This window comes from Carcharhinus amblyrhynchos, chromosome 1, assembly GCF_965287045.1.
Source record: "Carcharhinus amblyrhynchos chromosome 1, sCarAmb.v2.hapA, whole genome shotgun sequence".
Taxonomy (NCBI): Eukaryota; Metazoa; Chordata; class Chondrichthyes; order Carcharhiniformes; family Carcharhinidae; genus Carcharhinus; species Carcharhinus amblyrhynchos.
Genome location: NC_137324.1, coordinates 96,897,653 through 96,911,130, shown reverse-complemented (window position 1 = coordinate 96,911,130; position 13,478 = coordinate 96,897,653). Strand labels below are relative to the sequence as shown.

Here is a 13,478-nt window from a genome sequence, read left to right as displayed (position 1 = left end):
ACATATTTAATCCCTGTGGTTACATTAATGGAATATTTGGGCTTTAATAACATCATTTGAAAAGTGATAGTATTTTAATTGTCAAAGTTTTGATGTTAATGAGTATATTATTGAAATCTCTGTGCTAACGCAGAGTCTTTTTGATAAGAGGAAGGGTGGCAGAACAGAACACAGACATCAGCACAGCCAATTTGCAGCTGTCTCGGTTCTCTATTTAAGATTAGAAGCATCAAGAATTCAGCCTGCTGCCCTCTGTGCCTGATTCTCTGATCCATCCTTCAGGCTCTGTTCTGGCAGCAGAGTCAATGAAATGTATCCGATGAAGTTAATAGCTGGTTGCTCCCTCGACCTCTTGGTTGGTGAATGCATCACACAGTGAGATACTAATTTGTACACAGCAAAAAGTCCATCTTTGATTTTTGGTCTGTACTGATTTAGATACTCCCAAGCACAGCAGCAAAAGCTGCAATAATCTCAGCATGTGTGGAGTGCAGACAAGGAATGAGATTTAATTCCCACCCCTGTGGCGAGTTTTGTGGTGGTAGGGAGGGGGGCATTTAATCAGGCATGAGGTTGGTCAGTGGGATCCTGTTGCCTTTCTTCCTCTGTCCTGATTAAGGCTTGTGGACAGCCTTCCCGCCCTACTGTGAATTGAGGCCCTTAACTAATGCTCACTAGATTGATTCCAGAAAATCCAGCCTGAGGTTAACAGACCATTGCATGGTCCATGTCCCGCCTGCTACAATTCCCGTGGCGGGCGGGATGGAAAGATTCCACACCAGGGGTTTGTCTTATGAAGAGAGATTAGGTAGTTTAGGCCGATGCTCCCAAGACTTCAGAAGAATAAGGGGAGATCTAATTGAGGTGTACAAGACAATAAGGGGGATTGACAAAGTAGGTATGGAGAGGACGTTTCCTCTCATAGGGCAATCTAGAACAAGAGACCATTGCTTTACAGTAAGGGATGGCAGATTTAAAACAGAAATGAAGAGAAATGGTTTCTCTCAAACAGTCATGGGTCTGTGGAATTCACTACTCCACAGCACGATGGATGCCAGGACATTGAGTAAATTTAAGGAAGAAGCGGACAGATGTTTAATTAATAATGGGTTTGAAGGGTTATGGAGAAGGGGCAGGAAAATGGAGTTGAGGCTAAGATGAGATTAGCCATGATCGTACCAAAAGGGTGGAGCAGGCTCAAGGGGCTAAATTGCCTACTCCTACTCCTAATTTGTAAGGTTCTGAAGGTCCTGATTCTGCCACCACTAATATTAATCTGGCCAAAGGGTGGGGAAATGCTGTGTGCAGAGCAGGGAAAGCAACCTGCTGGTATGTTTCCAGGGGAGGGGATCCCCATCATTAAAATACAGCTGCAGGTTTCTAAATATGGTGCTCAAAAATACGAGTGTCTGGATGTTGGGTAAAATATGTACACGGTGATGTGGCAGCTAGAGTGCTGCACTGGCAACCCATAGAGGATAAGTTGAAATAAATATGCCCTACAGAAACCCACAAGCGTTTTAAAACCAAGGCATTGCCAGACCAGGAGGTGATGCATATCGGCAAGCACTGAATGGATGGAGTGAATGGAGATTAGTGTGAGTTAAGACAAGAGCAGCAGGGTTTAGCTGAACTTAAGGGTGGGATTCTCAGCCTTCCCATGGTGAGGGACAGCAGGATCTTCTGGTCCTGCTGCTCTCAATGGGATTTCCCACTGACTTCATCTCATGCCACTGGGAAGCCTGCAGCGGGGCGTACATTGTCAGTGGGACCAGAAGATCCTGCCGGCATGAACAGCTGGAAAATTCTGGCTTAAATTTATGTAAATTTTAAGATGCCAAGAGGGCATTGGAATCATTACATTGAGAAGTAAAAAAGAGATGGATGAGTGTTTCAGCAGATGAGCTGAGGCAGAAGTGGAGTTGGGAAATGTCAGAGAGGAGGCAGGCAGGCTTGATAATGGAGCAGATATTGGTTCATGGGATATCAGCATTCTAGTAAGGCCAGGACTTATTGCCCATTCCTAATTGTCCTTGGGAGAGTCTGATGAGCTGCATCTTGAACCACTGGAGTCCATGTAAGTGGCTTTGTGACATAGGATCAACAATATATTTCCAGTCAGGGTGGCCTGTGACTTGGAAAGGAAGTTGTATGTTACATTGTTCTGATGCATTGCTAGTCCTTTGCCTTCGAGGTGATGCAGCTCCTGCCTTTGGAAGGCGCTATCAAAGAAGACTCAACAGGTTATTTGCAATGCATCTTATGGATGGTACCTGGCAAATCAATTGGCCCTGAAAATAGATAGCACTGTTTGCTGAGCCCATACCCAGTCATCATCAACAGTGAAGCATTTGGTATTTCACAGAATCCCTACAATGCAGGAGTTTGCCGCTCGGCCCATCAAACCTGCACCGACAACAATCCCACACAGGCCCTATTCCCAAAACCCCACATATTTACCCTGCTGATCCCCCGACACTAAGGCAATTTGACAACCTAACTTGCACATCTTTGGACAGTGGGAGGAAACCAGAGCACCCAGAGGGAATGCATGCAGACCCAGGGAGAACTTGCAAACTCCACACAGTCATGCAAGGCCAAAATTGAACCCAGGTCTCTGACACTGTGAGGCAGCAGTGCTAACCACTGCACCACTGTGCCACCCGAAGCTCAATTCTGGGTCAAAGATGACATCAAGTTTGCTAACTGTTTGGTTCAGCTTCACAACACAGAAGAAAAATACTACAGGTGTGGGAAATCTGAAATAAAAACAGAAAATGCTGGAAATACTCAGCAGGTCAGACAGCTTTGGTGAAGAGAAACAGAGTTAACATTTCAGGTTGATGAACATGGAAAGATAGTAATGTAACAGGTTTGGAGCAAGTGAAAAGGGGACGGATAAGGAACAACAAATGGGATGATAGAGAGCAGGGGAGAAGGTTTCACCGTACAAAAGGCAAGGGGAATGGTAACGTTGCTGCTCTTTGTAGTTAGTCCTACCAGGAGATGTGCTGTCCTGGTATGTTATGCTCCTCTGTCTTGCACTATCCTCACATATTCACTGCAGCTCATCTGCAACCACTCAATGATGTCCATCATCCAACTACACCTTAGTCAATCCCTCTTTCTGCTGTCCTTCATATCTCCCTCTGATAAAGAGCCCAGCAGCTTTTCAGATCAAATGGCCACAATACTGACCTTTTATTTTTCTGCGTGTCACCTTGTAAGAGTTTGTTTTGCTCTTGTAATTTCAAGTACCCATTCATGTCTTAGCGTGCAAAGGCCTCTCTTTCTTTCCGGGACTTTGAAGTATACAGTAAAGTGGATAGAGTGTAGCACCTTATGAGTTTTTTTCCTTGTTATTAGCTTTGAGTTTTCTTGTTGTTAACATGTTCTTCACCTTCAAAGAATTACTCAGTGCTATCTCTATCCTTTTTCTGATTTGAGCATTATATCTACCACCTTCTGTTATTGTTGTCTTAAACAGACAAACTTATCCATTTGTTTCAGTCCAACATGATCCACTTCAGTCATGTTTCTTCTAATATATTCCTTCTAACTACCTTTTTTTGTATTTTTGGTATTCATTCTAAATCCATATTCCAAACCTAAATTTCACTTGATCTACCTCTTCTGATTCTGCAAGTGGTACAGTATCATCAGTTTTTCTACATTCTTGCCTACAATTTTTATCCTTGGAAGTATACCTAATCCATGAATGAGGGAATACAAAATGCTGCACAGTATATATTACCAAAACCGAAAAGCAAGAGAGACAGGCATGGATAACAGATGAGATACTAGCAATGACGACAGAGGAGAGAAAATAAACACCTGAGTATGATGGAATTAAAAGGAAAATAAAGAAAGCATGTAAGGAACCTAAAGGAAAATGGGATAAGAGGACGCCTGGAGCCGGAAGGAAAACACAAAATCAGAGTGAAATCAGGGTAAAATCTTTGATGGATAGGTAGAAAGACATAACAAAACATATTGGGTGGATAAAAGACAAATATCGAAAAATATTGTTTGAAATGAATGCAAAAGCACAAAGATGGACAAAGTATAAAAGTGAGTTGTACAACAGTACAACTGGAGGGAATCCTCAACCTAATGGAGGTCCAAACATTCTGTTTCCAGAAGTAAAGAATGCTTTAAAACTACTGAATACAGGAACAGCTCCAGACATAGATGAAGTAACAACATAACATCTAAGAACAAGAGGGGGAATATTTAACCTAACCCAATCTTCGAATAATAAATAGGAGTGAACAAGAGTGTTATTTGTTTCACAGATTATGAAAAAGCACTAATAGACGTGCTGCTGAAATGTGACACTGACAATAAGGATGTGAGATTGATCCAGAGCTTTTACTGGTATCAAATAGCAAGCATCAGGCTACAAAACGGATAATCAGACATGTCTCAAGCAAAGTGAGGAGTACATCAAGCTGTACAGTGTTGCCAAAATGAATGGTAATGGGACAGCTGAAAAAAACAAAAGATACCCCCAGGTGAAGTGAGAATTGCTGGATAGTAACTGCCCAAATATAAAGTGAAGGAATAAAGAAACAAAGAAAAAACTGAATCATCCAGAAATGGAGGCAAAAGTTATGATCTAAAATTGCTGAGCTCAATGTTGTGTTCAGAAGGCTGTTGAGTGCCAAGAAAAAAGGTGAGGTGCTGTTCCTTTCGCTCAGCCTCACACTATTGCCAGGGAGAGGGATGGAGCTAGTGATTGAGGAATGGAGTTTGTGATGGAGTCCACAGAGTATGGCTTTCGTCGTCCCAATATTTAGTTGGAGGAAATTCCATTCATCCAGTACTGGAGATTGGCAAAGCAGTGTGATAAATGAGGAAGGTGTGAGAAATCTGAGGATGAGGTGAAGACATGGGAGATGCATAGATTGTCATCAATGTACACGTGGAACTTGGCATTGTGTTTTTAAATGATTTCACTATACTGCAGCATGAACAGCATGCCATAAATTCAGCTTTCATCCCCTCCCCCCTCCCCTCCATGCCCTCCAGTACTATGCGATGAGGGAGAGCCAGATCCCTTAAACAGTGAATATAAAAAAAGAGTTGAAGAATCTATACTGGGCCACACCAATACAGACCAACAGAAAACTTACAGATATAATGATTACATCCTGGGTGTGTTTATCCAGGTGAGGAGAGGGAGAGGAAAAATATCAAGAAGGGTACAAAATATGATGTATGCCCCAATGGGAGGGTACACAGCCTCAAAAAAATTAATGAAGTGAAGTGCGATGGGAAAATAGATATACTTTATAGGAGAACAAAAAAAGTTAAAAACAGGAGAACAATGGCAGTAGGAGTAGGACTCCATGTTCTGTTACCATCTGATAGCACAAATTATAATCTTGTACCTGCGGTGATCATTGACTTGAAGCATGATTTCTGATCAATCCTTGGCCATATGATAAACTTTGCTTTAGGTCTCCTATGTCGCAGTGCAAGGAAGCAAAGAGTCAAACTCATTCCTGTTGCCATTGGAACCACAAAGCAACTAGACACTGTTCGGACACCTGGTAATAAAAGAGGCTCACTGTCATCATCTTCTAGAGTGTAGATTATCAACAAAGTCAAATAATACCCACATATTTGATGGTCATGAAGGATAGCATTTAATAATCCAATGACTTGCATTTCTATTTTGTCAGTTATAATTACGTCAACACCAAAGGTGTATAAAAGATGAATCAATTAAGAGTCCAAACTGCAGAATTGCTTCACAAGAAGCTGCACCAGCAAAGATCACTTCGTAGAGTATTATTCAGAGCAGTTAATGTACAAGCCAATTAATTAAAAAAGATATGGATAAAGCAAATAAGTAACAGTTCAGTGAAATATTTTTATGAAATATTTTTATGAAATATTTCTATTTTTTATGAAAAGAATCTAAAAGTGGAGCAGTAAAGGAATACCTAGACTTTTGAATTAACCGATTCATTATACTTGTAGAATGTATTTTTGGATTACCACACCTGGCCTCTCACATAACCATCTAAACTTATTTGGTTGCATATTACACACTAGTGTGGATTGTGAAATTCACCATCTCAGCATCAGGGCACAAAGTTCCTCTGTAACAAGTTATAAAACATAAGTTCATGTAGAATATCACTTCACTGCAAAACATGCAATTGTATTTAATTACAATCGTCCATGAGATCTGTTATCGGCATAGCAAAAAAAAGATAATTAACCAGATAGTTCTTCTCCAGCTCCACATCTTATAAAGAAAAGGTTGTAGCACATTTTAAGGATGAAAAATTTTGGAATTGAGAAAATGGGTATGCTGTAGATGCTGTCTGGTATTCCTCTTATTTAGAATACTGTGGTTGTGAAAAACAACTCCTTATCTCTCACTTTCCTGGCTCTATAAATACTATTTGTTCCAATATGGCAGATACAATGTGCACATAATTCTTGTGAGAACATTCGTGTACATGGAGGGTGCAAATATAGGAAGTATGCAGAGTTTTCAGCAGCTGAGTGGTCACCCACAAGTGCTATTTAAATGAATCATCAGCTACTTAACATGTGAGTTGCTAATTGTATTTGGTGATTTCTAGTTGTTTAAAGTCGCTAATGGTTACAGGGAGTGGAGTGGCTGAAAGACTTATGTTCTGACTTCACGGCTTCTGCACAAACTTCTTGCTCCCAGACATCGTTGCAGTTATAGGCATTCCTTCTGGAATATACTATTGTCGATATCTCGTGTGTGGTTCAAGCCAGAACTTTCTGGCCGTTCACACCGGCAGCATCTTCTGGTCACACCGATGGCGCACCCCTGCTGCAGGTTTCCCAGTGGCATGGGGTGCATTCAATGGGAAAGATCCCACTGCTGGCCAGTGGCAGGCCACCTCCTGTCATGTGCCAAAACATATGGCAGGTTGTGATGTAAATCCCACCAAAGATTTTTTAGTTTTAGGAACTAAGGTTTTAACTGTAGAAAATACAGCACTGAGGTGGATGTAATTAAAATGAGTTTGAAATCTATTTCATATAAAAAGTTACATTAAAGGTTCGAGCCATGTTGACTTAAAAGGTTAACAATTGGAAACAAATACAGCAGGTAGAGAAATTTAAACAACGCACAACCTATCTATAGGCCTTTGAAGACATGACATCTATAATCTTTGCAGGAAGTGTAGTCCAGGCAGAGGTTTTGTTTTGGAATTGGGGCTGAATTAGTCTAAAAGCATTCAGTAAACCCTGAAGGATTGTAAAATCCATTTCAGATCAAATAAGTTATTTAAATCTGTGATACTGTATCTAAAAGTCTATCAAGGACATTCCAAAGCATGCTACGTCATCATGGAGATGAGAGGAGCTTAGGGAGATCTGTTGGTTCCTAATTATCTGGGCCTTTATTGAGGGTATTAGTTTCAGCTTGGAATTGGTGTATGCAGCTCACTGACAGATCCAGATGATGTTAATACTGGACAGTCAGATCCCAGACTGAAACAGTCCTCAGCAGCCTTGCAGTATTTCTTATAAGGGAACTTAGAACTCTCATTTTCATTCTCTGACATTCACAGCCTGCACTTCTTTTCTGTCCTCCCCTCTATGTGTCTCTATGGGCCCTATTTTACCATTTAGATTCTAAGTGTTGGGCGGACTTAAAACAGGGAGTATTTCAAATCTGACTTTTAGACCCATTCTCAGGTGCCCCCATACGCAGTCTGCCTGCAAAAATATCAGCGATTCCAAATTGCGCTGCACAAGCCTGTGGGCAGGTCTTAATGCACCTGAAATCTTGTAGCTCTAATTAACGCCTCCAACTGTGCTTGCACAGAAAAAAACATGATAGAATGCTGCTCCCTTGTCACGTCCCTCCAGGCTGGATAATGCCTCCTCAAAGCCCCCACAGATACTGCCCCACCCCCAGAACATTACTGATCCCCTTATCCCCCCACCCTTCATACGCCAGGCAGAGGTTTTGTTTTGAAATTGGGGCTAAATTAGTTTAAAGGCATTCAGTAAACCCTGAAGGATTGTAAAATTAGTTATTTAAATCTGTTAGTCTGTATCAAAAAGGCCCCTCCCCCTGATCTCAGGCAGAGTGATCCCCCCTCCCCGCCACTGATATCAGGCAGAATGGCAGTGGACCCAGCCCCCCCAATCTCAAGCAGAGAGCCATCCGTCCCACCCCCCCATCACCCCCAACCCCTCCCCCACCCTCCCCCCACCCCCCCATCACCCCCACCCCCTCCCCCCATCACCCCCACCCCCCATTCCCCCTCACCCCCACCCCACCCCCCATTCCCCCTCGCCCCCACCCCACCCCCCATCCCCACTCACCCCCCTCACCCCCACCCCACCCCCCATCCCCACTCACCCCCCTCACCCCCACCCCACCCTCACCCCACCCCCCCATACCCCCCCACCCCCACCCCACCCCCCATCCCCACTCACCCCCTCACCCCCACCCCCCCATACCCCCCCACCCCCACCCCCCCATACCCCCCCACCCCCACCCCCCCATACCCCCCATCCCCACCCCACCCTCACCACCCCCACCCCACCCCCCCCACCCCCACCCCACCATTCCACACCCCCATCTCCATCCCCACCCACCGCCCCAACCATCCCCCCACCCCCACCCACCATCCCCCCACCCAACCATCCCCAACCCCCCACCGAACCATCCCCACCCACCCACCCAACCATCCCCCATCCCAACCCCCTCCAACCCTCCCCCATCCCACCCCCCTCCAACCCTCCCCCATCCCACCCCCCCAACCCCCACCACCCCAACCCTCCATCCCCCCCCCAACCCTCCACCACCCCCCAACCCTCCATCCCCCCCCCAACCCTCCACCACCCCCCAACCCTCCATCCCCCCCAACCCTCCACCACCCCCCAACCCTCCACCACTCCCCACATCCCCACCACCCCCCAACCCTCCACCACTCCCCACATCCCCACCACCCCCCAACCCTCCACCACTCCCCACATCCCCACCACCCCCCACCGCACCCATCCCCACCCCCCCAGCACCCATCCCCACCCCCCCAGCACCCATCCCCACCCCCCCACCCCCCATCCCCAGCACCCCATCCCCACCCCCCAGCACCCCATCCCCACCCCCCCAGTACCCATCCCCACCCCCCCAGCACCCCAACACCCATCCCCACTCCCTGCCCCCCAACACCCATCCCCACTCCCTGCCCCCCAACACCCATCCCCACCCCCTGCCCCCCCAACACCCATCCCCACCCCCTGCCCCCCCAACACCCATCCCCACCCCCTGCCCCCCCAACACCCATCCCCACCCCCTGCCCCCCCAACACCCATCCCCACCCCCTGCCCCCCCAACACCCATCCCCACCCCCTGCCCCCCCAACACCCATCCCCACCCCCTGCCCCCCCAACACCCATCCCCACCCCCTGCCCCCCCAACACCCATCCCCACCCCCAACCATTCCCCCCACCCCCACCCCCACCCACCTGATCTCAGGCAGAGTGACAGCAGACCTCCCTTTTCCCTCTCTCATCTCAGGCAGGATGGCAGTGAACTCCCCTCCCCTCCTTACCCTCAGGCAGAGTGGCAGCGGACACTCCCCCTCAATCAATTTCAAGCAGAGAGCCACCAGATGTTTGGCACCTACTGCCTCACTAACTGGGGCGTCCGAATTGGACTTTTATGGAACATGTCTCTTTTGCACTGACTCTGGATGTGCAAACGCATTGGTAAAGGGGGAAGTGCCGGTAAAGTTGGGCATGCAGCCCATTAAGTCAACTTAAACGTGTGCAAATGCATTTAAATGGCGTTGCACCTGTTTCAGGCACAGTCCCAATCGTGGCCAATTTCGGGCCTTGGTAAAGGGGGAAACGGCGTGGATGCAGGTGCAGATCACGCTACTCACCTCACGCTCATCTTTACCAAGTTTTCACGCCCGAAAACGGGCGCAATGCAATGGTAAAATCGGGCCCTATGTGTCATTGAATCCCTCTCACTAGGCAACTGCACAATTTTCCTACTTTGCAATGTTTCCCAAAATCAGTGAACTACTTTCTCTTTTGTAACCCATCTCTTCACTACAGAGGCTGTGAAACCTCATTAAAAATGCAAGTTATGCGTACAATTCCAGAAAACTGTACCTCTTTGCTTGGGAACACTTCAGACATCCCAGCACCAAGCTCACAAAAACAACGAAATGAAACTGAAACCAGGTTCCACCTTTCTCAATACACAAATATAAATTCAACCTAAAGTTATACATTCTTCCTAACACAAAAATAAGTGAATCCCAGGACGTTGTGGGAGGCTAGGGAGGAAATTGCGGGTACCCTAGCAGAGATATTTGAATCATCAATAGTCACAGGTGAGGTGCCTGAAGATTGGAGAGTGGCAAACATTTTGCCTTTGTTTCAAAAAGGGCTGCAGGGAAAAGCCTGGGAACTACAGGCCAGTGAGCCTCACATCAGTGGTGGGTAAGTTGTTGGGAGATATTTTGAGAGACCGCAGCTGGAGTACTGTGTGCAGTTTTGGTTGCCGCACTTATGCAAGGATATTTTGGCCTTGGAGGGAGTGCAGAGGAGGTTTACTAGGCTGATTCCAGAGTTGAGGGGGTTGAACTATGAGGAGAGGCTGAATAAACTAGGCTTGTACTCGTTAGAGTTTAGAAGAATGAAGGGAGATCTCATTGAGACGTATAAGATGATGAATGGGATGGATAGGTTAGAGGTGGAGAGGCTCTTCCCGCTCAGAAAGGACAGTAGGACTAGAGGGCACAGCCTCAAGATAAAGGGGGGCGCGGTTTAGAACGGAGTTGAGGAGGAACTTCTTCACTCAAAGGGTGGTGAATCTCTGGAATTCTCTGCCTGTTGAAGTGATGGAGGCTGCCTCGCTCAATATTTTTAAGACGCGGGTTGATAGGTTTTTGATAGGCAAGGGGATTAAGGGTTATGGGGAGAGGGCGGGAATGTGGAACTGAGCCACGACAGATCAGCCATGATCTTATTGAATGGCGGGGCAGGCTCGAGGGGCTAGATGGCCTACTCCTGCTCCTATTTCTTATGTTCTTATGAGACAGGATCTACAGGTATTTAGAGATGAAAGGACTGATTAGGAACAGTTGGCATGGCTTTTAGAGTGGAAAATCATGTCTCACAAATTTGATTGAGTTTTTTTGAAGGGTGAATCAAGAAGGTTAAAAGAGGGCAGTGCAGTTGATGTTGTCTACATGGACTTTAGCAAGGTCTTTGACAAGATACCGCATGGTAGGTTGTTGTATAAGGTTAAATCTTGCAGGATCCAGGATGAGGTAGCTAAATGGACACAAAACTGGCTTCATGACAGAAGCTAGAGGGTGGTTGTAGAGGGTTGTTTTCAAACTGGAGACCGGCAGTGTGCCTCAGGGATCAGTGCTGGGTTCACTGTAATTTGTCATTTATATTAATGATTTGGATGAGAATATAGGAGGCATAGTTAGTAACTTTGCAGATGACACCAAGACTGGTGGCATAGTTAACAGTGAAGAAGGTTATCCTGGATTGCAATGGGATCTTAATCAATTGGGCCAGTGGGCTGACGAACGGCAGATGGAGTTTAACTTAGATAAATGCAAAGTGATGCATTTTAGTAGATTGAGCCAGGTCAGGACTTACTCAGTTGATGGTAGGGCGTTGGGGAGAGTTACAGAACAAAGAGATCTAGGGGTACATGTTCATAGCTCCTTGAAAGTGGAGTCACAGGTGGACAGAGTGGTGAAGAAGGCTTGGTTTCATTGAATAAAGGAGTTGGAACTTCTTGTTGGAGTTGTACAAGACATTGGTAAGGCCACACTTGGAATACTGTGTACAGTTCTGGTCACCCTATTATAGAAAGGATATCATTAAACTAGAAAGAGTGCAGAAGAGATTTATTAGGATGCTACCAGGACTTGATGGTTTGAGTTATAAGGAGAGGCTTGATAGACCAGAACTTTTTTCTGTGGAGCATTGAAGGCTGAGGGGTGATCTTATCGAGGTCTATAAAATAATGAGAAGCACAGATCAGCTAGATAGTCAATATCTTTTCCCAAAGGTAGGGGAGTCTAAAACTAGAGGTCATATGTTTAAGATGAGAGGGGCGAGATACAAAAGTGTCCAGAGAATCAATTTTTTCACAGAGGATGGTGAGTGTCTGGAACAGGCTGCCAGAGGTAGCAGTAGAGGCGGGTACAATATTGTCTTTTAAAAAGCATTTAGATAGTTACATGGGTACCATGGGTATAGAGGGATATGGGACAAATGCAGGCAATTGGGACTAGCTGAGGAGTTTAAAAAAAGAGTGGCATGGATAAGTTGGGCTGAAGGGCCTGTTTCCATGCTGTAAATCTCTATGACTCTGTGAATGGCAGTTAACCCAGCTAACTTCATCATTCTCGGTGTGGAATGCAGGTGAGGCTTGAATCTGAGATTGAATTTTGTAACGCAAAAGGAAGATTGCCTAGTTTGAAGCAAGTAGAAGAATTTACAGTGATCCTCAAAGAGCGTCGTGGCATACAATCAGCAGAATTAGCTGGGAAGTATTGAAATGGCAATCTAAACAAGGGACTGAGGTATCCTCAGTCCAAGGTAAATGAAACTAGCTAGACTTGCTGGAACAATGGGGAAAATTGAAGTGTGAAGTTCCAAAGGACTGTGGCGTACTTGTGGATAGTCCCTACATAAGTAAATAATTCTATGGTATCATAAAGTGTAACAGAATTTTTGGGAGAAATAAGGAGTTAAACTGAGTGTATAACATATATAGTTCTAATCTATAGTGTTAATATAATCATATTTGCACTGTTTAATTTATTTCATAAAGTTTGTACTTTTGTTTAAAAATGTGAAATCCTGATGCCTTCATTCTGCAAAAGTCCACTGTGTTAATCAGCATTTGGAGGACCACGACAGACCCTTGATGTGGCTCATGACTTTGTTCTGCAATCCACGTATGTTTGGACAGCATGCATACAACAAAAGCTGAGTGATTGAGCAGATCCTGGGTGTGTTGAATGAACATTCTGCAGCCTGGACAGCTCTAAAGGAGCCCTACAGTACTCAGCAGAGTAAAAATCAAAATCCATGGGGTCTGCTACATGCTGCACAACCTTGCTGTCATCCTGAGGATATGGCCCTTGCCAGTAGATGTGTGATGACCAGCAGAGGAGAAGGAAAAGAGTAGATCCATTTGTAATCAGGATGTCACTGAATAACTTATCCGACTGCAGTTCCAGTAAGTGCAATCCCAAATTCCCATTCACCAACAGTCCCACACTGCACCTTTCTCTTTAATGACCATCATGACACCCTCTTTCCACAATGCAAAAATAAAACTCGAGAAAATAAACAGTCAAAGCCTAATTTATAAAACATAAAGATGTTATAATTCATAGATAAACTAACTAATGACCCTGGTGCATTCCCTTAATGCCTGTCTTTCGTGCACTTTTGTCTGTCCTAATACTCTT

At 45.3% G+C, this 13,478-nt stretch overlaps 1 protein-coding gene across 1 annotated transcript in view; it reads right to left on the bottom strand.

Moving 5' to 3' along the window:
• The window catches only part of sepsecs (Sep (O-phosphoserine) tRNA:Sec (selenocysteine) tRNA synthase), a 70,081-nt gene that overhangs the window by 32,152 nt on the left and 24,451 nt on the right, over positions 1 to 13,478 (bottom strand). Inside the window, exon 5 of the mRNA XM_080189344.1 lies at positions 5,394 to 5,552. Coding sequence (XP_080045470.1) covers positions 5,394 to 5,552 — 159 coding nt within the window. The remainder of the gene's footprint in view (positions 1 to 5,393; positions 5,553 to 13,478) is intronic.